We start from the raw sequence: 27,575 nt of genomic DNA, 5'->3' as shown, positions 1-27,575 counted from the left end.
CAACCAAGCTGCTAGGAAAAATGCTTCCAAGTTCTCAGCTATGAGGTCCTGGCTCTCCTGGCCATGGCAGAGGGGAATTGGAGGAGAAATCAGTGCTTTAAAACGCATCTCGCCATCACTGCCCTATGTATCACCTGTATATCACCAGCCATGGACCACACAGCACCCACCTGCTCCCACATGGTGCTGATGGCTCACAAATCCACTTGAGTTTGCTGCAAGGTTTGCCAGAAGCCATCTGTGACCCACTTCAGGGTAAATGAGGGTTGCTTATCCTTGAAGTAGAACCCCAAAGTGGGTCATCTGTGCCAAGCAAAGCATCATCCCCTCTGTGCCTGCAAGCCTGGTGGGGTCAGGCAGTGATCTGCACATGATGGGTCATTGTTCTAATGGCAAAACACAGACTTACAATGAGTCTTCAGATGCGAGGTTTGGGTGGAGGCAAGTCCAGGATTCATTTGAGAGCCCCAGCATTCAGCATCCTTGATTTTCTGATTTGAGCCTCCTCATTTGCAATGGGTCTAAATCAGAATATTCCTGCTAATCCTGTCTCTCTACAGAGCTTGACCCAAACCTCCCAAAACAGGAGATGCTGCTGATGCAGACATCTCACTGCAGGCCCTAACTCTCCTTTCTGACCCTGTGGATTACCTGGGGTATTTACCGTACTGAAATCAAGCTGAAAACGTGGACCTGCTGTGAGCCATCAGCAGGTTTGAGTTCGATCCTCTGGGGTTCCTGTTTCCCTCTTCTGCAGTTACACCGGTGATTATGGCACCGCTTGTGCATTGCTCCCTGAGCATCCTCCCCAGCTCCCAGCAGGTTTCTATGGAAATGGAGCTGTGGTTTTGTCAGACCTGGGTTTGCTTTTGAAATAGTTGCAAAGGACCAGGTGTAAACTTTGTACCTGCTGTTCTCCATCCCTCACCTCACCCCAAGGCTGTGCCCACTCCTGCTGTGCCAGGGACCGGCTGCCACTGGGGACCAGAGAGCTAGAGGTTCCTCAACAGCACAAGAGGGATGCTCCCACAGGAGCTCCTGTTCCTGCTGCTTTGAAGGATGGAGATAAAGCATGCACATGATGATGTTCTCCTGCCCTGCTTGGAAGTACCCAGGAAGGGGCACAAGTCTGCTGGGCTGGGTCAAGGACAACATGCCTTTGGGAGCTAGGAAATGCAGGAGGAGCTGGAAAATGAGATTAAACTATCAGTGGGAAAACCAGCCTTCTCCTGCTGTTGTGCTGTGCCTATAGGGATCCCAAGGTCCCTTTCAATTTGTGGCATGCCAAGAACATGGCACTTCCTAGAGCCCAAATACTGCAAAGACCTTGGGCATCAAATGGGTTTCTTAGGAAGAAGCTGGTTGATGCTGGGAATGTGAAGAGGGATGGAGAGCCTCGGTGGCCTGTGCTTAGAGCTTTGGGGAATGTGGCTTGGTACATGTCCATCTGCTGTCAGACCAGGACATGGGATAGGGATGGTGCTGGGGGAGTGGGCAGCAGTGGGTGACTTCATGCAGAGCTCTCTGTAGTTCAGCTTGTTGTCTGCTCCTTGAGGCTCTGCCTGGGGGCACTTAGTGCTGCAGAGCATCAGGTGTTAATGAGGATCATTAAGGGCTCCTGCAACAAAACAGTGCTGATACTTGTGCTACGGAGCTCCCCTGGGAAGATGCATGATGCCATGGTTCCATGGGCATCCACTCCCAGCGCTGTGGCTCCTCCTAAAAGCAAAGTCAGGAGCATGGACAACCTCAGGATGCCCCAGCATGCTGCTCACCCCACCTTCAGGGAAGAGATGGCCCTTGGAAGTGTCCCTAGGGTGCTGTGGCGGGGGGGGGAGCAGCGTCATCACACTTCCTCCCTCCATCTCCCAGCCCTGCTGTACCACATCCCACTTCCACCCTTTCCCCCCGCACAGCTCCTATTGCATTTGGTCAGTCCCAGCCACTTGGCAGCCACAACCCTTTGGACAGGGCCAGTTGCACTAAGGAGAGCAGGGAGAGGTGCACACCTCACCCGGGGCTGCAAGTTTGCAATGGGAGCCAGTAACACCATCTTGGGTGAAGACCACGAGCTTTGGGGCTCCTTGGGAGCCCTGAGTCACATCTGGGCTCCAGCACATGGCTTCAGGCAGGGAGAAACCTTCCTGTTGTGGTGTTTGGAAAGGGCTGAGGGGATCCAGCATGTGTGAGGTGAGGAGTGTGTAGGGAGAAGGCAGCTTTGGCCACTTCTCCCAGAATGATGGGGTTTTATAAAACACCAAAGGAATGGTCTAGCCCTTCCATGAGGATGGGTATGATGTTTTCTTTCTCTAAATGGCGTAACTTCAGGAGGTAACTTAAGCTTCTTTTGCACGGAGAAATGAAGGCCCTGATAATTGATATTCGAGGGTTGAGCAGGTGAAGGAGAGCATCAGAACTGCTGATAGAGCAGCCTCTGCTCTAGGCTGGGGGAATCAGCCCAGATACCTCCATTGGTCAGGGCGAGAGACCTGCCTTGGTGCCACCTGGAATATGGGTGCCCAATTCTCTTCCTTCCTCTGCATTTCCACCCCAGCCCTTCCTGTGCCCATCCTCACCTTCTACTCTAAGTGGGATGGGCACATAAGCCCCACCAAATCCATCCCCTGTCAATGACAGACGCACACACAGAGCTCAATGCCTTTTGGGTTGGTTGGTCTGGTTTGGGGTATTTTTGGGGAAAAGGGGGGTAATTATTTGGGTTGTTTGTTTTTTTTTTCCACTGTGGATGTTGTACCAGTTTTATTGGTAAAATTAACATGAAGCCTCACAAACGCTGGAACATGCTTTTCCTTTTAAAGAATTTCCACTGGACCTTAATGGTGAGCATCCAGTCGTTGACATATAAACTCTTACAAGCTGATGTGCACACGTGCGCCCGGGGGAGACGGTGGCAGCGTCCTGGTGTCAGGGATGGTTTCTGCGCGATGCACTGGGAGCCCACGATTCATTTTCCAGCCTTCTGGGCCTTCTGGGCAGACTTGGTGACTTTCCCGGCCCCACCGCTCTTCTTCTCCACGTTCTTGATGACGCCCACAGCCACGGTCTGCCGCATGTCACGGACAGCGAAGCGGCCTGTGGGGAGGAGCGGGGAACATAGCATCATGGAATGGTTTGGGTTGAAGGGACCTTAAAGCTCCTCCAGCTCCAATCACTGCCACGGGCAGGGACCCCCTCCACTGGAGCAGCTTGCTCCAAGCCCCTGTGTCCAACCTGGCCTTGAACACTGCCAGGGATGGGGCAGCCACAGCTTCTCTGGGCACCCTGTGCCAGTGCCTCAGCACCCTCACAGGGAAGAGCTTCTGCCTTATCTCCAGCCTGAACTTCCCGTTTCCATTTGAACCCACCACCCCTTGTCCTGTCACTCCAGTCCCTGATGAAGAGTCCCTCCCTAGCATCCTTTTAACCCCCTTCAAATATCAGAAGCTGCTCTGACGTCTCCATGCAGGCTCTCTTCTCCAGGCTGAACAGCCCCAACTCTTCCTGCCTTTGCTAAAGCTTCCAGACGTGCAACATCATCCAAGAACCTCCTTGCATTCGGAGGTGACCTCTCTGAGCAAACTTCTCTCTTTCTTCCCCAGACCAGTTGTGTTTTAGGGCAGAGATGGGGAAGCTGGAAAATGGTTTTGCATCCAGAAATGAGCAGGGTTTAATAACCTTGAAGGAAAGGTCCTGTTGCTCCCAGAGGGAAAATCCCAGCCTTGCCTTCAGAAACCCAGCTCAGCACTGAGCCTGTTCCATCCCACCAGCCCTAAGACAGTTCATGCATCAGTTTTGCACCCTCAGGTCATGAGGGAGCAACAAAACCTCCTCAGCTCCATCCCCAGTCTAACTGTTGGGGATACTGGGGCAGGCTCAGCACATCTGGTGTGAGCTCTACACCCGCAGACCCTCCCTCCTCCTCCACAGGACACCTCCGAAGAGCCATTCCCTTACCAAGGGGTGGGTACTGGGAGAAGCTCTCCACACACATCGGCTTGCCGGGAATCATCTCCACAATGGCCGCATCACCCGATTTCAGGGACTTGGGGTTGTCCTCCAGCTTCTTGCCCGAGCGCCGGTCGATCTTCTCCTTCAGCTCGGCGAACTTGCAGGCGATGTGAGCGGTGTGGCAGTCAATGACGGGCGAGTACCCGGCGCTGATCTGGCCGGGGTGGTTCAGGATGATCACCTGGGGGGCAGAGGGGCGTCAGGACAAGGCTGGGAGCAGGGGGACAGGGATAAAGCACGCACGGTGCTGTGCTGACCTGAGACGTGAACTGCGCAGCCTCCTGCGGGGGGTCCGACTTGCTGTCCCCACACACGTTCCCGCGGCGGATGTCCTTGACGGAGACGTTCTTCACGTTAAAGCCAACGTTGTCCCCAGGCAGAGCCTCGCTCAGGGCCTCGTGGTGCATCTCCACCGACTTCACCTCGGTGGTGATGTTCACGGGCGCGAAGGTGACCACCATGCCGGGCCGCAGGATGCCGGTCTCCACTCGGCCAACGGGGACTGTGCCAATACCTTCAGAGACAAGGACAGAGCAGAGCAAGATGGAAGCTGCTTGGAACACCCCTGACCAATGCCTGACTGCAGCAAAAGCAAGACATCTCCAGGGCTTTTCATCATGTTCGCTTCTTGTCCCCGAACCCCCCCGTTTTTAGCTGCAAGAACAACATTAGGGTCTCCAAAAATACCTGAAATCCATCCTTTCTACCCAGTGTTTTGTAAAAAACAAGTAACACCGTCATCAGAAGGCCCTGAGCAACCCATGTGTCCTGAAAGCTCTTCCTTTGTATAAGTAGTGGCATCTCCTCCTTGAAAAGAGACTGAGGAGTTCGGGTGGACCCATCTGCTCCTCTGCATCCACCGTGATGCTGCTACCTCCCATCTTCCCATGGTGTCTCTGCTCTCTAAGGACCTGCCTCACAGTGAAACCATCTCTCTTTGTCCCAGCCGAGCTAGAGGAGGACACAGACCTTCTCACCACCTTTCATCTCCATTGCAAGCACAATACTGTCTTAAAAAGCCCATGTTCACCCATGTTCAATCCCTGCCTGGTTTCCGCAGCGCACGTGTCCTTGGAAAAGTGTGGAAAAGGGCTGGAAATGGCCGTGCCAGGGAGTCAGCAGGGCAGAGAGCTCATGGGGTATTTATAGCTCAGAAGAGTGTCCCCATCACTGCTCCAGAGGGACAGGCAGACGCGCCGGCCACTGTGCTCCCTACATGGCTGGCAGTGGGTTCCAGCTCAGCACATGGAGGTGCTGATGATGGACACCAGCATTTGGGAAGCAACAGCAGACCGTGGCCAAGCCATCAGGCACCAGCCACCCTTCTCCCCAGAAGAGTTTCAGAGCTCAATCCCTCCAGGTTCCCAATGCCTGGAAATGTCATTCCTAAATTCCCATGGAACAAAGACTCCGGTTAAAGCAGTGGCAAGGCTGTTGCTCACCTCCAATCTTGTAGACATCCTGGAGGGGCAGACGCAGGGGTTTATCTGTGGGGCGGGTTGGGGGCAGGATGGTGTCCAGGGCCTCCAAGAGGGACACCCCACTGGCATTGCCTTCCTTGCGCTCCACCTTCCAGCCTTTGAACCAAGGCATCTGCAAACAGAGCAGCAACAATATAGAATCCCAGACTGCTTTGGGATGAAGGGACCTTTAAGTTCATCCAGTTCCAACCCCTGCCATGGGCAGGGACCCCTTCCACTAGAGCAGGTTACTCCAAGCCCCATCCAACCCAGCCTTGAACATTTCTGCTCAATTTCCCCCCTTTCCAGAAACGTGCAAAACATCCATTAACAGGAGAAAAGGGATGGAATTGGTTAAAACCAGCAAACTCAGAGCCCCCTTTTCCAACACCAACCCATGGTGCTGTGCCAGCTGCCTGGATCCTGCTCCCCAGCAGTGATGCCTCCAGCATAGGGACTACAGCGTCTCCAGCCATATCCCAGCTACAGAGCAGCCAACCTTCAGACCTGGGAATGAAGTTTCCTCAAGGCAAGCCCCAGGCAGATGCTTCCCCCCACTCCCTCCTGCCATCACCACTCCAGAGTCTGGATTTTAAACCCTGGCTTGGGAGGATGCTGGAAACCTGCTGCTTGCACCAAGGCTGCAGAGGGGCAGGGTCCTTTAGCACAGGTGCTCTCTGCTCCTGCTCTAAATTGGAGCCTTGAAGCTAAAATTGGCCAGAAAAGGGGCAGAGAGGTTGTGGAAATGTGCTCAGCAGAGGCCATGGTTTGATGCAGGGAACCCCAGTGCTTTCTTGGGGTGATGCTGCACAGCTGGAAGCTGTACCAACACCAGTTGCTTGCCAGCAAGACAAATCCAGTCCTGGGTCTGAACGGTCTCTGTTGTATCCCAATACAACAAACATGGATCAGCCAATGCAAGGTCATTCCCCTGCCTCTGCACAGGGAGGTTTAGACAGTATTTTCCCACTCAGCTGTAAAACACTGCCCATTTGCAACTCCATCACACATGTTATGGATGTGGCTTTTTCCTTAGGCACCAGCACCAGTAGCACAATGTGAAATAGGACCCCCAAAGTGCCCCCAGTTTCACAGCTATTGTTGGAGGACACGGCTATGCCAAGGCTGGTTTCCTATCCTGCAATCCACATTGCTTTTGGGAAGGACCAAGGAAAAGAGATGGGTCCAGCCACGGAATTCAGCCTGCATCAAGCATGTCCAGGTCAGCTTCCTTTCCTTTCCATGCTTTATCCAGGAAACTTCTGATTTCTCAAGAATCAGACAAATTCCCACTTTGACACTTCCTGGGACCAAATCTACTCTGGGAAACCTCTGCATGGCCCCAGGTTGAGAAGCATCTGCAAAACCTGCTTTGTGCTGCCTCCTAGGGCCGCCCAAGTGAAACCTCTCTTATCCATTCCCCAGATCTGCTTCCCAAAGAGCAATTCCTGTTCACCATTCCTATGGCAAAAGCAGGATCTGGCCAAAACCTGCAGCCAGTCAGGATAAACCGCAGGCTCAAGCTCCCATAAATAACAGCTGAGCTCCAACTCTCTTGCACCCCAAGTGCATTTTATAAAGCAATTCCCCTTCTCTGATTTTACCCAGGCCATGAACATCCCAACACACCCACCCCAGCATCAAGACTTCACTCCCAGCCACCACGCTCCTTTGCGCTACACATCAGGTGCATTTGGGCTGCAGCATCCCATGGGATAAAAGTCTCCCGAACCCCATCAAACGGCCGTGTTCTGTCAGCTGCACCAACAGCAAACTGCTTCCCATAAAATCCCACTCCCCAAAAAGCCCCCAAATGTGAATCTTTGATGCTGTTGCAGCCCAGGCACCATTTTGAGCAGTTGGCCTTAGGCTGATGTGCAGCAGGGACGTGGGCTGCAGTGTCCCACGCAGAGCTGGCTCCAGCCTGACGTGCCACCACATCCCCCTCGCCCGGAGGTGACGGGAGCTGTAGGGACGTCACAGCTCTAATCCCCACTTTCTGATAAGTCCCTTGATGAGCACACAAGCAAAGGGCTGAGTTATTTCAGCTCCCGTCTTCTCTTGGGCAGCACATCGCATTGAGGACATGCTCCGAGAGGAAGGAGACCACTGAGCCCCATCCTGTTCTGTGCCTCCCCTCTATTAATAGAGCTGTTTGGGATCATCTTCCCGGCCCAGCAGCTGCTGACATTTGGAGCCTGTCTGATTTGAGGCACCCCGGAGCTATGTGGCTGGGTTTGGCATGGCCGTGGCTGACCTTTATCCCAGCTCTGCTCCGCAGGGAACCTCCCAAGCACCCCAAAAATCCCTTCCTTCCAATCAGCCCCAAGCGAGCTGCCCTTCCCAGAAGCTGTGTTTCAGGACAGTGTGAGTTTACATTGCAGCACTCTAGCACAGGCTCATGATCCCTGACCTCCCTCAGTCACTGCTCTACACATACATTGCCTCTGTGCCTTGTCACAGAGCCCTGACCCATAATCCGTAAGTGAAGCCCTAAATTCCCCTTAAGCATCAAATTTCCCATTAGCTTCACCAGATATTGCTAAGGATTTCTGGTCGAAGCAACTTCAAGGTCACCCAGAAGCAGCAAGAGAGCAGGGACCTTCCTCTGGCCACAACTTTCCAGCCCATTATGTTTTAGGAGACTAAAGCTGGGGTAGCTTTTCCTCCAAAGAACCGGTGTCTGAGTAACAAATGTTATTGGCAGCCTGTCACCGAGAACCCCACATCCTTCTCTAAGCTCTTCTTTCTTCCCTGCTGTCATATGAAATAATGGCAAGGGCCCACCCTGCTTTTGTATCCCCACCAGCCCCATCCCTGATGCACTGTAAAAATGGACTGGGCAAGGAGCAGCACCAAATGGATGCTCCAGGAAGCCATGGGTTTGGCATGGGAAACCTGGTACCTCCTCAAGAAAAAGCCACCTTAAGAAGCGAGATGTCAGCACTGGGACTGGAGGTGCAGCCACTGTAGTGGTGTACAGCTCCGAAGGGAAAGGGTACCCAAAACCCAACACGACAGAGCCCTGCTGCGTGGTGGGAGCCATTCCAAGCCTGTGACCACATCGTGTTCTTTCCCTCAGAAAACAATGTCCTAAAACCACACATGATGTTCCTGCTGAGAGTGACAGTTGCTGCGGATGGTTCTAATGTTACCATGGGTCTGATGATGCGAAACCTTCAAATCACATCCCAGCGGCAGAGCCATGGAGATCATCTCCTGAAGATGCTCATGTTTAGGCCCCGGTACAGCAACCAGTGTGCCCATCAGCAGTGCACCCATTCATCCCAGCTTGGTGCAATCGGAGCTACGTGACAAACACATCTATGCTGGCAACATGGGCCATTACCGTGATGGGTACATGAAACGTGCCTGTGGCTTTCAGAGCATGGACGTCAGCTTCAACCTGGACCAGGATACTCTGGATACGGGGGAGAAGTCTAACACAACCCACACTTACATTGGGAGAAGGCTCCAGCATGTTGTCTCCATGCCAGCCCGAGATGGGCACGAAGGGAACTGTGGCTGGGTTGTAGCCGATCTTCTTGATGTAGGCGCTGACCTCCTTGACGATCTCATCGTAGCGCTTCTCGCTGTACGGGGGCTCCGTGGAATCCATCTTGTTGATGCCCACGATGAGCTGCTTCACCCCCAGCGTGTAGGCCAGCAGAGCGTGCTCACGGGTCTGCCCGTTCTTGGAGATACCAGCTTCAAACTCACCAACGCCGGCAGCGACGATCAGGACAGCGCAGTCAGCCTGGGAGGAGAGAGCTAATGAATGGCTTCTGCTCCCGGAGAACGATGCTCCTGGTGAGTAATTCCCTGAGTGAGTCCTTGATGACTCCTACTCATGGCTTGGACCAGATTCCCACCAGTTGCTACCCATAACCCTGCAGATCTACCTCAAAACTGACCTAACTGTGCTACCTCAGACTTGCCCACTAGGCATGGGTTTGCAACGTGGGCTGGAAATCAGAGTGCGTCACTCTAACCAGGACCTCATCTTGATCATGCAGAGGTGCTCAGACTAGGTGGTATCTAAAATTACTGAAGCCTTGCAAATAATCTCCCTGGGTGATGGGTGAGACTCCAACCATGGCAACCCAGGATACTCCTGTACCCAGAGCCCACAGCAGAACATGCCTGGGTTTGACAGAAAGTCATGCCCAGCACAACTGGCGTTGCAATGGGAATCTTATTGGGCATGCAATGGGGCTCATCCAGCACCCATCAATGACTGGGAGATTCAGGAATATTCTGCAGTGTGGTGAGGAGAAATTACTCTGCTCTGGATAGGTAGACCATTGAGTTTGGCAATATGATGTGGTTTATGGGACAAAAATAGACGTTTCAAGTAAAAGGAAGGAGAAAAGATCCATGGAGTTTCCTTTAGCCAATAAAACCTAATGGACTGTTGGAAGTTTTGTCGGCTAAAATAATGTGGAGGTATCCTCACACAAAAGCCTGTAGATCACAGCATCCCACCGGCCAGAGAGGCCGTATTCATCCCCACCTCCTCCAAAAGGACTCCAACAGCACCTACATGACCCTGGGCTTGTCAGCAACTCTCAGCTTCCCATCTCCAGCAGCCCCCCAACTCCTGGCCACCATTCCTCACCTGGGAGGTGCCGGTGATCATGTTCTTGATGAAGTCCCTGTGGCCAGGCGCATCAATGATGGTGATGTAGTACTTGGTGGTCTCGAACTTCCACAGCGAGATGTCAATGGTGATGCCACGCTCACGCTCAGCCTTCAGCTTGTCCAGCACCCAGGCGTATTTGAAGGACCCCTTCCCCATCTGGCCAACATGAAGGCAAGAACCAGTGAGAAAACCCAAGCCCATATCCCAGGCTCAAGTACCAGAGGGTCACAATGCAGACATTGAAGGCAAATTTCCCTAAACTCAATGGCATCCGTGATCCATTTACAACAAATACAGGAGATATTATTCTCAATGTGTTTCTCAACCAGAAGAGCTGTGAAGTGAATTTGAAAGGGGCTTGACGGGCAAGATCTGGAGCCAGTGACCCATGAGGTCTCCTCCATGGTCATGCACTGCTGCTGGGAAATGATGATGCTACAGCACTCTACAGCAGTGATGGAAGCTTCTCATTGTATTTTAATCTCTTAACTGATGCTGTGAGGCAGCTGCTTTGTGGGAAAGGGGATTGCTGCATGGATGAGCCTAGAACTGGTGGCATGGAGGAGGAGAAGGGGTTAAAAGGGAATTAAAATGCGAGATGGTTGCTATGAGCAGAGCAGAACCGGGACTGATTCTTGCCACAGAGTGTGCAAATTCACACGACGAGCTCCTGCGAGCTGCAGCCAGACCAACTGTCGTTGCCAAATGGCCAAAATCTCAGCCAACATTGTAATGCATAAAACGCTGCTGGGGGGGATTAGCTACAGTAAATCCATCCTGTGATAAAGCACATTCCTTGGTAAAACCACAGCGCTACTTCTGAAGCCCTTTCACCTTTGGGTCAGTGTTCTTTGACATCATGGAGAGGTTGAATTCCCCCCCCCAGCATTGGAGTGATGCTCCCAATCTGAGCTGGGATCCTGTCAACAGGGAGATGAGGCAGGACAAGACCTCCCCCTTGGTGACCATGCTGTGTGCTGGGGCAGCCTGGGGAGCCTGGCTGAAGCAAAGGATTAATGGGCATCAACCATCAGCTCTTGGCCTCGGATGCAAGGGTTTTTTTTAAGATGGAAAATGGAATTTAGGTCATTTGCAGATGATTTAATGGGCTCCCACCACTGTGCAAGGACAGAGCTGCAGTACCCCACTCCCACCCACCCATCCCAGTGTCCTCTGCAGCCGCAGCTCCTTCTGGAGGATCAATGCATCCTGGCCAATTATAAATCACTGCTCCAGAGGGAAGCGCTTCCCGACTGCGGGCAGCGTCAGCGATGAGCCTCGCCGAGAAGCCTAATGCAGCATCACATCCCAACCCACCCTGCCCACCCCACGGCCCTGGCTCCCACACTCCAGCCCCACGGCCGCACAATTCAGCACAAGGAATTAAGGTGCTCAGTTAATGGTGCCGCTTGGTTTACGTAAGAGCCGAGCGCTGCGATGACTTTGCAGCTTGCTCTGGAGGATTACTGGCAAAATCCTCGAGCCAGGAGCAAACCTCCTCGTCCTCAGAGGGGATGCCGGTCAAGAGGGTGATGCCCCATCTCTGATGGGCAGCTGGGAGCTCTCGAGCCTGCAGGAAGGGCATTCCAGGCATGGAAAAATCCAGAATCAAATCCCTGCTCCTAAGCATCCTCCTGGCATCTGGCTTAGTGAGGGGGAAGAGCAGGAGCGTGGGGGTTAACCCTTTCCAGCATGCACATCAAATCCCTCTCTTGCCAAGGAAGAAAGGGAGGGGGGCATTCGAGTGTGCTCATTTATTGCTGGAAAAGGTGGAGATGCACCAAGGATTTTGTCCTTTATAATAGGCAGATCTTGGGCAGGAGCTCAACCAGCACATCCCACAGCCTCCCACCCATCAGCAGCCTATTCCTTCCCTTCTGCATGGGGAAACTGAGGCACAGAGCAGAGCCCCCCCCCAGCTCTCCCATAGGAACTGAGTGGGAATCAGCACCTGATCACAGGGACCACATCCACACACACAAACAGCCTCTCATCATGTGAACCCCCCCCAGAACTGGGCATCGCACGGAACTTGAAGGCAAATGAGATCTTTTATTTAGCAAACTGTTTCCCTCCTTTCACGGGGTGGATTCAGTTACCCAGAGCTGTTGTTGCAAAAACCAGGGTATTATCTAGCTTTGCACAATACCTTCCCTGTTCAGGGCCAGAAAGAGCCTGCTTTTCCTTGCCTGAACTCCAGCACAGGGGCAGCTTTCTAGCTGGAGACCACAAATACGGATCTCTTCCTTTATTTTTTCATAGCACAACTCGTCTTTGGGAGATTCCATTACCTTGGAGTCAAAAGACAAGAGGAAAAATCCTTTCTCTTTTATATAACCTCCCCCCCATCAGCCCCTGGGGTTTTTTGCTGGCTTTTTGGGTGCAGGCAGGCTTCCATTTCCTATGAATGCCACCTAATGGAAGAAAACCCTTCCCCAGCCCTGCACCAGAAAATGGAGTCGGAAAGCTCAGTCAATAGGCTATTAATAGCAGCTCCCAGTCCCCGCATATTCCAGCAAGTCAGTGGAAGTGTCTGTTCCATCCAAATAGCCGCAATCGCATCCACAAGAACCTCATCAAGCCATAGCCAATCTATAGGTAAAGGGAGGGGGAATCTATGGGGGGATCATTTTGGAATAGGGGGGAGAGGGGTCATTTTGTCTGAGGAAGATCTTTGCTTAAAGGCTGGGGAAAAGGGCTGGCAGTGAGGCAGGAAAATGGGCGGTTTAGCTCGGATGCTATCAGCAGATTTAAAGGGTTAAGACAGACACCAAAACGCTTAAATAAGGGTGGCAGCTCTGCAAACCTCCTCTTTTCCCTGTGAATGTGGGATCTGATCCAGCAAAAATATGGAGGGCTATCTGCATTAAAGATTCCTGGAATGATGACGACAAGTCATCTTCTGAGAGAGCAGATCTGCCCTATCAATAACAGCCGGGCTTTTCCCGGCTCACCCACCTCTCTAGAATTTACCATCATTAATTTCCGAGAGCTTCCAGTTCACATTTTGATTCCCAGCATTATTTCTTCCTCTTTCATCTCTGCGTTTGCCACATTATAGGCATTGGGTGGTGCTTTATGAGTGACAGCATCCACTATTAAATGGCTATAAATGCCACCACTAAACAAAAGAACTTAATTTAAATGCTCCTGCTTCATGCCAGCTTTTCTGTATTAAAGGCCACCAATACTGCAACACGTCAGGCCCCCTGCCCGAGGAAAATGGGAATGGGGCTTTTAAACTGGATCAAAGGAGTGGTCCAGCTGATGCAGGACCTTGTGCCCAGCAGGCACTGGCAGGACATGCTTCAGAGTGAAATTCAGAGAGCTCTGCACTGGGCAATGAGGGATTATCCGGTTTTCCTCCTTATGTGCAATATTTAGAAGGAATTTCATGCCCTGGTCTGTGGCCCTTCCAGAACCCTATTGATGACCACCGGTTCCCTAACCCATCTCGCAGACTTCACCATGTCCATGCCCTCATTACCAGCCTGCAGCATGGAGTATCCCAGCTCTGGAGAAGAGGGTGGCAAGCACCCAAATGCCCTATTTTCCCAAGGCCAGAGAAAAGTCAGGAAGACCCAGGGGTGCAGAGGGAGAAAAATAGATGGGAACAAAGGGAGAAAGAGAAGGGCAGCACCAGGATAACGGGAAAAAGGGGCACATGTGGGGGTGTCAGTGTGGAGCATCCCTGCGGATGGGGCTGTGGGATGGGGGGAATGCTGCAGGATGGGCTCCTCACCTCAGCAGCTTCCTTCTCGAATTTCTCAATGGTCCTTTTGTCAATGCCCCCGCATTTGTAGATGAGGTGCCCGGTGGTGGTGGATTTCCCAGAGTCCACATGCCCAATGACGACGATGTTGATGTGCGTCTTCTCCTTCCCCATGCTGCTGGGCTACGCGGGGCTGGCTGGGGCGGGCGGCGATGGGAATGCAGTTGTGGGGTTTGGGAGGCTGCAGGGGAAGAGGCAGGCGCGTCAGAAGAGCCCCTGTGACAGCCCCTTCCCAACCCATCGAGGGCAGCTCTCCTCCCCTCGCCCCACCTTCCCGCTGGACCATGTGCCCCATCCCGGCTGGGGGTGCCCAGCCTTGTCTGGCAGCTCTGCCCGTGCTGGGATGGAGCCAGCCGGGCTATTTCTGGCCACCGTGCACATCCTCCAAGCCTCAGCAAGATGCCTCTTCTGTCAACGTCCTGCCCTCCATGGAGACCCCCAGGGCTACGTCATCGGTGCCTCGAAGGTGCCCTTCCTCCCTGGAAAACCTTCCTTTGCCTGCTGCTGCTGCCTTCTCGGTCTTTCCAAACCCGAGGGCATCTCCTCCATGTTGTAGGTACCCCTGGGAGGAGCTGTGGGTGCCCGGCCCTATGAGCTGCCCTCACCATTCCCAACCCATGCACGGTTCGGGTGACAACATGGTGACCGCAAAATGGGATGGACAAAAATAGCCCTCGCCTGGTCCCCAGAGCAGGGCTGAGCCTGCAGAGGGGGGGTTTGTTGTATTTTGCTGCCATGAATCAGGACGAAAGAGAGGGAAAAGGATGTGGGAACACAAATCCAAGGAGCTGTTGTGGCATCTCCCCGCGTTCCCATGGCTCTGCGGCTGCTGCGCAAAGCCGGCGCGATCAGGAGCTTTCGTTTGGGGTCTAATCAAATCCCATTTCACGAATCAGCCCTTAGAACTAAAGGAGGTCAGGAGGAGTTTGCTGCTCTAGCGGCGATTCAGTCATGCGGGCAATGATACCCCGCTGCGAGAAGCCTCCCTGGGCAGCGAGAGCTCCGTCCCTGCGCTGCCCTTGAGCGGCTCCCGGCTGGATCTGGCCATTTTGCAGCTCCGCAGGGATACCCGCACCCCGGATCCGGGTGCCTCTGCCCCGGGCACATCCCAGCACCCAGGGTGGGAGATACGGGACCGCTCTGGGGAGCGGGGTTTCATTTTACTCTATTATTGTTGTTGTTTTCCTCCTCCTCCCCAAGGCGCTAATGGCTGGGCGAGGGGGAGCAGGGTAATTCCCACCTGCGGGAAGCGGCACCTGCGGGATGAAGGAACGGCCCGGCCCCATCCTCTCTCCCTCCCTACCCGGGGGTACCCCCACCCCATACAGCAGCACCCCATATAGCACACAGGGGGGGATGCGCATCGAACACCCTGGGGCAGGACCCCCACCATCATCACCACCCAGTGTCCCCCCCCTCGGTGCGGAGGGGCCCGATCCCCGCCGGGGGCCCGGAGCTCTTACCGGAGCGGCGGTCGGGGCAGCAGAGGCTGCCAGCTTGGGCTCCGGCGGCTTTATCTCCCCGGGAGGGGCCCACCTATTGACGGCGGCAGCGCAATGCAGCGGCCCCCCCACACTACGGCAATGCGGTACCGGGCGGGGGAGGAGGAGGAGGAGGAGGCGCGCCGGGGGGAGGAGGAGGAGGAAGGGAGGGAGCGGGGCTAGGCGGGGAGAGAGACGGAGGATGGGGATGGGAGGGAAGGTGGAGGGATGGGAAGGAGGTGGAAGGATGGGTAATGAAGGGATGGAGGAAGATGGAGGGATGGGAGAAATGAATAGGTGGGGGAGAGATGGAAGGGTGGAGGATGGAGGGATGGGAAGAACAGAAGGACGGGAGAAATGGAGGGGTGGAAAATGAAGGGATGGGAAGCAGGAGGAAGGATAGGTGGTAAAGGGATGGGAAGAAGATGGAGGGATGGGAAAAATGGAGGGATGGGTGATAAAGATAGGAAGATGGAGAAGGATGGCAAGGAGGTTGAAGGATGGGAGATAAAGGGATGGAGGAAGATGGAGGGATGGGGAAAATGTAGAAATGAGAGAAATTGAGAGGTGGGGAAGAGATGGAGGGGTAGAAGATGGAGGGATGGCAAGATGAAAGGATGGAAGACAGAGGTCAGAGCGAGATAGCAGGATGGAGGACAGAGGAATGGGAGGAAGGTGGAAGGATCAAAGATGGAGAGATGACAGAGGTGGAAGAGAAAGGCATGAGAGGGAGATGGAGAGGCTGGAGATACAGGGATGGGAGAAAGATGGAGGAATAGAGGGAGATGGAAGGAAGGTCTTTTTGGAAGACAGGAGATATGATGGAAGTGCCGGTCCATGGGGAGTGGCACAGATGGAGGCTAAGTGGGGCCTGGACCCTCTCTGGCAGCCTGGGGGTGAAGGAATAGGGCTGGGATTGGATGGAGGCCTAGGACCACCGAGTATCCAGCCCTTGCTCTGCCCTCCTGGGACCAATGGTGCAAAAGGGCTGGTTTCCCACATGCACTGTGAGGAAAAGAGGGGTCCCCGCACGGTGCTCAGGGCAAACACACTTGCAACACATACATTCACTGCTCAAGGCTCAAGGTTTATTAACAGCATCTAATTTAATGTGCTTCAAGCCCTTGGAGGACCAGGAAACCATAAGCAATCTCCTTCAGTAATACCATGAAACTTTCTTTGCATAAAACCAGATGACACGTAGTGGTCAGGATATTTATCCCAGTGTCAGCTGCACAATCACAAGGCTAATGCAAGATCTTCTGTGTCCCAAAATACAGGTCAGGAGAAAGCCAATTCTGCATCAAGCTGTGTAATTTTATGGCCCAGACCATCCTTCCAGTGCATACAACAGCTCAATCAGGTACTCTTAGGTGCTCTTATGAAGGGACTTACCTTCATAATCCAAGGGTTAAAAACTTACCCATGATGTAAATGCCCCTGACCTCTCATTAACACTTAAAAGGAGACCTTAGGGAAGATATCTTTTCCTTCTATGCAGCATTCCTTGTGCAACATGAATGCACTGAGTACCAGGAAAAACAAACTTCCAAGAGGAAGGCTTTTAAGAATTTAAAGGGATTGACCCAGCCTTGTGTTGGGGTAGGAGCAGTGGTGTTACCCCAGGTCTGGATGGGCTGGGGACAGGCACTAAGCGCGGTAACACAGAGGAGGGATGGGTATAGGAATCCCTTATTCTTTCTATCCATATTTCAGTGTTTTGCCAAGAAATAATGTCCCATTTTTATACAAGCAGCCTGGGAACTGCCCTCAGCAGGGCTGCATTTGCTAATGAAGGCTTCAGCCTTAGTGGAGAGGGAGTAAATCCCAGATCCCTCCGTGTTTGACCTATGTGAGCATGTGATGGAGCTCTCCTCTCTGCAGCAAAGGGAATGTGAACTCTCACCCTTTTCCCAGGCAGGGATAAGAGAAACAGGCAGTGCACCATGCTTTACTTGTACAACGAAACAGAGCCCGATGGCCCACGGGACTATAAATAGTATGGACACGAGTAGCAGAGGGGGCTGACAGACCTGGCTAATCCTGGCTCTGTTAAGCCACTTTATTCCCAGCCTCCAAGAAGCTTAAAGCCACAGTGGTGTGCCCAGAGAAAAGGGTCCCACCAAACGCATGTGATCCCTATGGACCATCAGGATCAATTTTCACACCCGAGTGGAACCATCTTTCCTCTTGGAAAACAGTGGGAATCTGTCCTTAAACGTTCAGCTATGTAAAAGAAGAGACCTGAGCAGGCAGCATCTGAAGGCGGCTGAATTTTAGCGCCTCATCCTCATCCATCTGGCTTCAGGTCCTAGCTGAAACGATTCCTGTGCATCCTATTTAGGCTTCATTCCCCCATTCCAAAAACCATCATCAAATGGTTTGAGGTCACTTAAGAAAACAGAATCCCCCACCAAAGAGATGGGCAGGATGCACGCAGAGCAGGTACCTCATACCCCTTTGACCATCACTTCAACCCCATCCAGCCCCACAGCCCCAAGGTTAAGATCTGATGCTTCAAGCTAAAAATTCCCTTTTCCCAGCCATAATAATAGGGATTTCTATTTTTTCCCCCCAAAGAGGCCCTGCACAGGGAGACTGGGAGAGAGGAATCCGCAGTGCCGGTAATTTGTATGTATCTGGGATATGAACACCCCAGGCTGTCTGCCTGGATTTGCCTTCACACCGGGGGTGTTTCCTCCCGCGAGTAACATGTTCAGCTGAAGCACTCGTGGCTTGTCACTATAAAATGCAGCAGGTCTGCTCTGGAGGTGGGGGTTTGGGCAAAGAACACTTCCCGAAGGATGCCTGCCTTGATGCTGCTCCCAAAGCCCTGCTCTCACCGGGGATAAGGTGGGGATGGACAGAGGAATAGCTGTAAATTGGTATTTTTATCCCCTCCTTCCCATGCAAAACAATAGAGGTATTTTCCTTGAAAGGAGGAAATGCAGCTCCTCATGCCATAGTCATTGGAAAAGCAGATCAGAGGCATGTAGGGCAGTGGTCCTCTAAAGGGCAGCTTTATGGAAGCAGGGGAATGCTGTTAGGCATTCAGCTCCTTCCACACCAGCTTTGGAGGCTTTGCAGAGACTTTGCACCCACACCAAGAGGCTGAGCATCCTCTCCTCATCCATCAGAATGGTTTGGGTTAGAAGGGACCTCAAAGCTCACCCATGGGCAGGGACCCCTTCCACTGGAGCAGCTTGCTCCAAGCCCCTGTGTCCAACCTGGCCTTGAACACTGCCAGGGATGGGGCAGCCACAGCTTCTCTGGGCACCCTGTGCCAGCGCCTCAGCACCCTCACAGGGAAGAGCTTCTGCCTCAGAGCTCATCTCAGTCTCCCCTCTGGCAGGTTAAAGCCATTCCCCTTGGCCTGTCCCTACAGGCCCTTGTCCCAAGCCCCTCTCCAGGTTTCTTGTAACCCCTTTAGGCCCTGGAGATGCTGTAAGGTACTCCCTGAAGCCTTCTCTTCTCCAGGGTGAACAAGGCCAGCTCTCTCATGAAGCTTTTAATGGCAGCAGGTTTTCCAACTCATTTTCACACTGCAGACCTGAAGAGGAGAGATGAAGGCAGAAATGATGGGAGCAAAAGCCAGGGGAAAGAGGAGGAAGGGAGTATTTTGAGGGCCTGTGCTCAGCACATGCTGCTGATACCTTTAAATTGGAGCCAGGGGGTTAAAAATAAGCTTTGGAAGGGATAACAAGATGTCCAAGCCCTCCATCCACTTGGCCAGCTGGGGACGGTGTCTGGTGTCACCCCTGATGGGACAGCAGTATACCTCATACAGGGCAGGCTGCACCCAAGGACCCACCATGGTGCACGGCTCCAGATGTGCCATGGGGATGCTCCTCCAGAAACCCTTTTTCTACCAAATGGCTGAGTTATGGGGTCAAGACAAGGAAACCTCTCTTCTAAAGAACAGCCACAACCCATCCCTGGTGTCTGTAAACCCCTAAACCTCAGCTCAACCTTTGGTGCCATGGGTTCAAAGGCAGCTCCCGGTACCCACATTCCCCTGGGAGCAGAGCAGGACAGCTTCTCCTTTTAGATGACTTAATAACAACCAGACATGGGATGAAATTCCTCTTCTCGTGGTAACTCAGTGGCTTTAATAACTCACCATCCTTTATTAAAATACCACATAGGAGCAGAGGACGTTGCTAAGGCTTAGCTGACTTTGGTTTATTCTCCTACCAAGGTGGCATTCGGGTCACTTCACTGCATATACCCCAGGCAGGGAGGTAAAATATGCTCCTCAAGCATTGTGCTTAAGGAAAGCCTCCCCTTGCATTTCCAGGACATCCCCTTTTCCTGTTTAAACATGACTAGACAATGGAAGATGCTCAGGTACCTGTGTTGGGTCACAACACAACCATGGGTTTGGTTTCACAGTTGCTCTTGCTGTGTCCTCTGAGGCTGCAAAGGCACTGGGCAAGGAGGAGGAGATGGTCCTAATGAAGGACCTAGGGTGAACATCTGGGCTATTCTTCATCCATAGGTGGCAGCAGCTGCCTGCACTGGATGGATGCTTCCACATCCCAAACCTAGCCCTGAGCAACACAGGAACAGCCAGGAGCACGCAGCCCAGGAGGAGCAGGAAGGCTGAGCACAGGTTGTGCCTGCTCCTTCCTCTGCACAGAGAGCTCCTCCACACAGCGGGAATTCAGGAACCCCCCCAGTGGTGCAGGACCAGGCTCTGCAGCACTATGGGGAACTCAAGTGGGGCTGTTGGGCAACTTTCTCACCACTGAGCCAATTCCTGAAGCCACTGGGATGTCACATCCCCACATGGAATCCTGTGGCAGCATTAAGCCTTGTTGGCTGGGCATTGGGGTGCCCCAGCATCCCCAAGATTCACTAACACCAATCTGTGATGTCCTGTGAGGGCTGGTGGAGTCCAGAGGCTGCAGGTTGTTCAGCTCTGTGCCTTTGAAGGCTTCCAGATGTTTCTGCCAAATACATTAACACAAAAGGTTATTTCCCACATCACATGCAACCAGCAGGAAACAAAAGCCAGGTGCCAGCTGTGATATGGAGCCCAGAGAACTGGATTTAAAACAAAAAGGAAAAGGCAGAAACCAGAAACTCAACAGTAAATTAAGGAGAGTTACAGACAACTCAGAGGCTCTAAATAGAGGAAAATCAAAAAGAAAATCTATCCAAACCTTGTCACCTGCTGGCTTTTCAAACTACTGATTCCTGATCAATACAGCTAAAATGCATTTTCCTTTCTTCAACACATCCAGGATAAGCTTTGTCTTGGGAAAACCAGGCTCAGCCTTTCCTCACACAGCTGCTCAGTCCTTGCATCACCCTTGTGGTCCTTCTGTAGACCCTCTCCATCCTATCCACATCTTTTCTGTGGAACAGGGACCAAAACCGAACCCAGTATTCCAGGGATGGCTGGAGAAGCACTGAATAGAGAGGGATGATGACATCTCTTTCTCTGTTGGTGATGCCCTTGTTGAGGTAACCCCGCATCCTGTAGCCTTGCTACAGGCTTTTCCCCTCTAAAGTAAAGTATTTTCTCCCAGATCGCTACAGCCCAGACCCCCTACAAATACATCGGTATTTATTTATTTATTCCCTTTTACCCTAATTTTAAAGGTGCTCGAATCAGCTCTTACCCAAGTATCATGGAGGGTGTCCGTGGCAGGACAGGGGATCCCGCATCCCGCATCCCGCATCCCGCATCCCGCATCCCGCATCCCGCATCCCGCATCCCGCATCCCGCATCCCGCATCCCGCATCCCGCATCCCGCCCCCAGTACCACCGCGTCCTCCCCTCCGGTGCTCGGCGCTACCCACACGCTGCCGCGCAAATCCCGTTTCCCGCGGGAAAAGAGCGCGCCCGGCCCCGCCTCCACGTCCCGATTGGTGGAGCGCGCCTAGGGGGCGTGGCCAGAAGCCATATAAGGATTGTTCAGGGGGCGGGGCCTGCAGCGCCGCGGCTCAGGCCGTGCGGTGCGGAGCGGACGCAGCCGCCGCTGCCAAGCGGCCCCCGCGGCCCTAGTGCCCGCCCGCCGGACCCCGCCGCCGCCCCAGCCCAGGTACGCTGCGATCGGTACTGTAACCTCAGTGGGGGACGGGACGGGGCGCCCTGAAGCAATTTTGGGGTGGGAAGTTTGGGAGGGATCAACTGCAAGGATGTACCGAGTCGTTGTGGGGTGAAATTTATGGGAGATGGCTCCGTGCCTCAGTTTCCCCACTAAGGATCACTGTATTAATGGAGACGCGGATGCGTGGAGATGATTCTGTAGTAGGATACCTAATAAGTGGGTGCATCATGAGAGCAGGGGAAGCCTTAGCAGGAGCCGGGGAGGAGCTGATGTTGGTGAGGGTGCTGGGTGCCCCCCGCATCCGGATCAGAGCCCATGTCGGTGTGTCCGGATGGCGATGGGGCTCCGTGTCCTGTAGGTCCAGGACTTCTCCTGGCAGATGCTCCCTTTGGCTGGCTGAGCCTTGGAGCTTGTTTGGAGAGGAATGAACCAGCTCATGGGGCATGGGAAGGGTCAGCATCTTGGCAGGAGGGTGCTTTGTACCAGGAGGGGGAAAGCACTTCCCCACCTCGGAACTAGGCCAGGGAGAGAATGTTCTTTCCCTTGCTGGAGGAGGCCTGCGTTGTGCTTGGTGGTGCAGGACAGGCGGGTTTGCCCCAGTTCGGGGTGGTGAGGTGCTGCTGGGGACAGGCTGGGGCTGGAATCGCTCACATGAGAACCCTCACGATGTGCCCCGGGCTAAACACTCCCTTGCTCCTTACGCAATCCCGGCCTGAGATTTCGTAACTCCCAACTGTTGATACAAGGAAGAGAAGTGGATTTCTGCGAGGAAACAGAACACCTGCAGTGCAGTGCTGCTGTGCGCATCCCAAGAAGTCATACTGGTACCGTTTAAACTCCGTAGTAACGGCTGCCCCTTTGCTCCCTGCTTTTAGATCTGCACAAGATCCAAGATCCGGGACCATGGCATCCATCCCGTCGAGCGGCTCGCTCATGGCCACACACAACTACTACAGAAGTAAGGATGGGTGCTGGCGTGGGCTGGGTGCTCGGGCAGGCTCAGGGTGATGTGGCTCCAGCAGGGATGAAGCCTTCAGGTGACATCCCATAAGCGCTCCTTGCTGCGGAAGGGGGGCACCAGAAGCCACCCCCCTGTACTGGGACCCTCCTTCGGGGGCTCCTGCCCCATCGTACCAGTTGGAGATGGGGCTTGCAGTCTCCTTCCCTTGTCATTAAGGTTGTAGGTGAGGGGAGGTGATGTCTTCAAATGTGTATGGGAATGAGCTGCAAAACCAGCCTGGGCAATGGTACCTCTCCAGGGGAGAGACTTTCTGGTTTAATGGATTGCCTAAACCAGAGGGCATTAAAGTATTCCCCTTGAGCTGAAATAGTAACAGGATTCATGGAAGCACAGAATACCGGGTTGGAAGGGACCTCAAGGATCAAGGCTCGTAGCACTTGCACTAAAGCTGCAGGAGTGCTGGATCCAGGCGGTGATGAGACAGGAATGGCCACACCAAGGCCGTGCTTTGCTTCTCATGTCAAGGCTGAGGGTCGGTGCTGGCTCTGATGGCTGTGCTTGCTCCACAGGGCGCCTGAGCTCCACATCCAGCAACAGCTCCTGCAGCAGCTCTGAGTACTCAGGGGAGGTCATCCCCCACCCCCCAGGTGAGTGCCACCGTCCCAGGCCCATGCAAACCCCACTGAGCCTCTCCTATGGGATGGCAGAATCCCAGGATGGTTTGGGTTGAAGGGACCTTAAAGCTCCATCAGGTTAAAGCCATTCCCCCTTGGCCTCTCCCTACAGGCCCTTGTCCGAAGCCCCTCTCCAGGTTTCTTGTAGCCCCTTCAGGCACTGGAGCTGCTCTGAGGTCTCCTTGGAGCATCCTCAGAGCATCTCTATGGCCTTCTCTGGACTCACTCCAACAGCTCCCCATCCTTCTTACATTGGGAGCCTCACAGCAAGAGGCCTCAGGGTGACACTGGGGTAGGTGGTGGGGCTGCCCTGACCTGGACTTTCCCTTGCACTGTCCCCCAGGTCTGCCCAAATCTGATCCCGGTCACTGGTGGGCCAGCTTCTTCTTTGGGAAGGTGACTCACCCAGCCATGACAACCGTGTCGGAGTCCCCAGAGAGGTGAGTGCTTTCCTAGGATGGAATAACATGGGAGCAACAGTGCAGCAACCCAGGGCGGCTGGGAACATCCCTAAGGTGCATCCTGACCCAATGGGTGCTTTCTTCATGCCCAGAGCACCTATTCCTTTGCTGCACAGACAAACACAGAGCACCAAAACACATTGCCCTGACCCTCTCTTGTGCTCTCCTACAGCCTGGGAGCACTGCGGGTGACAACAGGACCGGTGGCTTGTGGCCTGGGGCCAGCCCCAGAAGCAGGACGGAGGCGCCACATGAGTGAGCCCAGCTCCGGACCCTCGGCGTGAGCGGGTCGGTGCTGGGTGCTGCCCCCACACCGGCGGGCACATCCCCTTTCCCCCCATAGAGTAGGATGGCTTCTGCAAGGCAAAGGTGCTGCTTTGTGATGGTAAAACGCAACAACCCCCCGAGGATTCCCACACCAGCCTTTCTACTCCTCAACATGATGCCCTTTCCCACACAGATGTGGTAACTTGTTTTACTTACCTTGCACTCACACAATGGCAACTAATAAACTTGAGCAGCCTTTTAAACCGGTGTGGGTTGTTCTTCACCCGGGGTGGGAGAGCAGGGTGATGCTGTCGATGCTGGTGGGGTTGGACCCGCAGCAGCAGGGTCTGGTAATGTCAGTGGTGCCCGTGTGATGCGCTGGTGCGTGTGTGTTGGCATGCGAGCAAGCTCCGGCTGGCCTGTGGTGATGCTGTGGATGCCTCCCCCCCACCATTGCCTCCTTACTTGGCTGCACAGCCTGTTCCTGCTGGCACTGCCCTTGTTTTGCTCCTCAAGCACATTGCAGCCCTGCTGCGATGCCTTGTGGGGTTGGAATGAGTGTCTGGGACAGAGCTGGGTCTGGTCAGGGCTGTGGGAAGGATTTGGGTGCAGAATAACACAGGAAGGAGATTGCAAGACCCATCTCCAGCTGATACAATGGAGCTGGGGCTACCAAAGGAGCCCTCAATAATGAGGGGAGAGCTAAGGCTCGTTTCATGGCTCTGATGGGAGCCTGGAGCTCACGGTGCGGATGGCAGTGCCAGAGCCCAGCAGGGCAATGTCCTGCAACGCCCTCAGTGGTGTTTTGGTTGATTTTTGCCTGGAATTAGTCAGCTTGCCTGTTTGACCCTGCTGTGATTAGCCTGATAGCTGGGGAGGGCTGCTTGATAAAGCACAGGGAAAACAAGAGCCTGCAAGTTCCTGCCTGGAAGGGGGCAAGGTCCCGAATTCCTGCCCGAGGCAAACAAAATCCTGGCAGGGGCTGATTTAAAGGTGCCAGATCTCCTGCTCTGGTCTGCTTTCAGCCCCAGCCTGAGACACGGGATGGTGACTGCGTGCACTGGTGCTGCAGCCCTGATGGGTTACAGCCTGAGAGAGCTGGGCTGGGTCAGCCTGGACAAGAGAAGGCTCCTCAAGGGGAGACCTTAGAGCAGCTCCAGTGCCTAAAGGGGCTGCAGGAAAGCTGGAGAGGGGCTTGGGACAAGGGATGTAGGGACAGGCCAAGGGGAATGGCTTTAACCTGCCAGAGGGGAGACTGAGATGAGCTCTGAGGCAGAAGCTCTTCCCTGTGAGGGTGCTGAGGCGCTGGCACAGGGTGCCCAGAGAAGCTGTGGCTGCCCCATCCCTGGCAGTGTTCAAGGCCAGGTTGGACACAGGGGCTTGGAGCAAGCTGCTCCAGTGGAAGGGGTCCCTGCCCGTGGCAGGGGTTGGAGCTGGAGGAGCTGTAAGATCCCTTCAACCCAAACCAGGCTGGGATTCCACGATCTCCAAGTGATGACTTTGACTTTGTACCTGCGTGGGCAGGGGCAAAGGGCAAGGCTGTGCTCAGGCAGCTGCAGGAAACGTGGCTGCTCCACTTTACACCCGTGCTCCAGAGGCATCCGGGGTCACATCCAGCTTCGCTCCTTGCTTCTGGTAAGGAAAAGTGTTGTGTTAGCTTTGCCCTGTGTCTCCAGGTTGCTGTCCTTGTCCTCTGTGTCCCCCCTGTCCTTAGGAGCAGCCAGGGCAGCACTGGAACCTCTGCTCCCACTGTGCATCCAAAGGGAATGGCTCTGTGGGGGTCCCCAGGGCCAGCAGCCTTAGACACATGGGTTGGATCTATGGTTGGATCTGGTAGTGGTGGGTGCTGGGGTATGCATGGTTCTATATTGCAGGAAGCACATGGCAGCCTTTAAAATGTCACAAAACACATGAAAATCAAGCAAAAAACCCCACTTTCTGAGTAAGACAAGAGGGGGCATTGGCTGTACCAGCAAACACCTTGTCCATGTCCCAAAGCCCTAGGATCCCCCAGGGAAGCAGTTGGCTCTCATCCGCTGCCGATTCCCAGCGGCAGCACTAGGGTTTAGAGAGACAAATGTATTCCCTGCAAGCCGTCAGCCTCACGGGCTGCAGATTAAAGTGTGGGCACACAAAGGTAAAGTCAATAGTGCTCTGTTTGCTTGTCGGTCTTGTGATCAGAGGCAAACTGTCCTCAGGCACCCTGGGAAGGCTATAGCAGGGCAAAGGCACTAATCCTGCATCCCTGGCTCTTTCCTGGAGGACCTGCTCCGGCTCTTGGCTGTGATGCCACCAGCTTTATTCACCATACCCCTCCCTAAGCATCCCCCCTTTCCATCAGCCTTGCTGCCGGAGGGGCAAGCACCCGCCTCCCATAGCCCCAGCCCATAGGGACCGACTTCCCCCTCTCTGCTCCATGAGATCCCATGTTTTCCCTGTTGAGTAACTCACATATTTGGGATTAAAGCAGCCGGTGCATTCCGCTCGCTTTCAGCCCCTGGTGCCACCCCACTGCCCCCTCCAAGAAATATTCCCTTTCATTGCCTGGTTTTGCTGCTTGGGGCCTTTTTCCCCCCACCCTCCAGCATTTTGCTTCCCCCTCACCCTTTCAAAGGCCATCGTGGGCCCTTATAAATAGAAACAAACTGTGCAGCACAAATGCATTGCCTTAGCCTGGCACCGATTTCAAATGCCAGCCTGAAACCAGAGCAGGCGAATGCCTCTACCAACAGCATTTGCAGCGCCCATTCCAGAGGGGTTTGGAAGGAATTGGGGCTCTCCCTTTGTGGGATGAATTTCCCCATATCAGCTCTGGTTATGGGGGAAGCTGCAGTGTCCTCCCCAGGCTGGGATCCTGGGAGAAGATGAGAAAATCTGGGCCCCCACCCCAAATCCATCTACTTTTAGTAAGCAACTTATGGCTTAGAGGAATGCCAGAGCCCAGCAGACCGTGCTGGATGGCAAACCCAAGCAGCACACCAGCTTTTAATGCAGCAGAGGAGGAAGGAAAACACTGCTGTGGGCAGCACCATGTCCCCTCTCCACACCACCCATCATGGTATTGCTACAGCAGAGCGAGATGCTTTGGGATCTCACGTCTGATGGGGCTGGTGCAGCTGCTGAGGGTCCCCAGCCATGGACCACCCCATCACCCCACACTCCCCCTTCGCCTCCTGCTTAATTCTTAGCTCCATCTGGTGGCAGCCAGACCTGCAAATTTAATACGTTTATGGCTGCAGCAAGCCCATCACCTTCTGGACATGGCTTTGGTCTTCAGGCCAAATAGGCTTGTTAGTAGGAAATCAGCATCCAAGCTGTGCCAGGCTGCCTTTCACCCCCAGCACATCGTGTTCCCTGCCACTCGAGCATCACTTGGCTTTGTACTGTAAGAGTGGTAAAGAGCAAAGCATGGTGAAGCAACGGTTCATAGAATCACAGGGGTTGGAAGGGCCCTTAAAGCTCCTCCAGCTCCAACCCCTGCCATGGGCAGGGACCCCTTCCACTGGAGCAGCTTGCTCCAAGCCCCTGTGTCCAACCTGGCCCTGAGCACTGCCAGGGATGGGGCAGCCACAGCTTCTCTGGGCACCCTGTGCCAGCACCTCAGCACCCTCACAGGGAAGAGCTTCTGCCTAAGAGCTCATCTCCATCTCCCTTCGGGCAGGTTAAAGCCATTCCCCTTGGCCTGTCCCTTGTTCAGACACACACAGAGGTTTAATGCACTCCAGAATGAGCCAAAGAGACACAAGGGTGGTTCTACCTGTGCTCGCAGAAGTGGGACTGGTGGCAAACC

The 27,575-nt window shown here is 54.0% G+C and overlaps 2 protein-coding genes across 2 annotated transcripts; one reads left to right on the top strand and one right to left on the bottom strand.

Moving 5' to 3' along the window:
* Window positions 1-2,745: 2,745 nt before the first annotated feature.
* Window positions 2,746-15,502, bottom strand: EEF1A2 (eukaryotic translation elongation factor 1 alpha 2). Its single transcript, XM_061441512.1, has 8 exons — window positions 15,346-15,502; window positions 13,853-14,063; window positions 10,087-10,266; window positions 8,929-9,225; window positions 5,451-5,601; window positions 4,266-4,522; window positions 3,955-4,189; window positions 2,746-3,093 (listed from the first exon to the last, which is right to left on the bottom strand). The coding sequence occupies exons 2-8, from the start codon at window positions 13,994-13,996 to the stop codon at window positions 2,966-2,968; spliced, it is 1,392 nt and encodes a 463-aa protein (XP_061297496.1). The 5' UTR covers window positions 13,997-14,063; window positions 15,346-15,502; the 3' UTR covers window positions 2,746-2,965.
* Window positions 15,503-21,270: 5,768 nt separating this feature from the next.
* Window positions 21,271-24,048, top strand: PPDPF (pancreatic progenitor cell differentiation and proliferation factor). The gene is made up of 5 exons (XM_061442104.1): window positions 21,271-21,413; window positions 22,298-22,380; window positions 22,953-23,030; window positions 23,401-23,497; window positions 23,691-24,048. Exons 2-5 carry the CDS (start codon window positions 22,326-22,328, stop codon window positions 23,800-23,802), a joined length of 342 nt encoding a protein of 113 aa, XP_061298088.1. The 5' UTR covers window positions 21,271-21,413; window positions 22,298-22,325; the 3' UTR covers window positions 23,803-24,048.
* The last annotated feature ends 3,527 nt before the right edge of the window (window positions 24,049-27,575 follow it).

This window comes from Pezoporus flaviventris, unplaced genomic scaffold (assembly GCF_033815535.1).
Source record: "Pezoporus flaviventris isolate CSIRO_AGI_PZ_B2104156 unplaced genomic scaffold, CSIRO_AGI_Pfla_v1 ptg000213l, whole genome shotgun sequence".
NCBI classification, from domain to species: domain Eukaryota; kingdom Metazoa; phylum Chordata; class Aves; order Psittaciformes; family Psittacidae; genus Pezoporus; species Pezoporus flaviventris.
The sequence above is the reverse complement of the archived record's forward strand: the minus strand, read 5'-3'. Positions and strand labels throughout refer to the sequence as shown.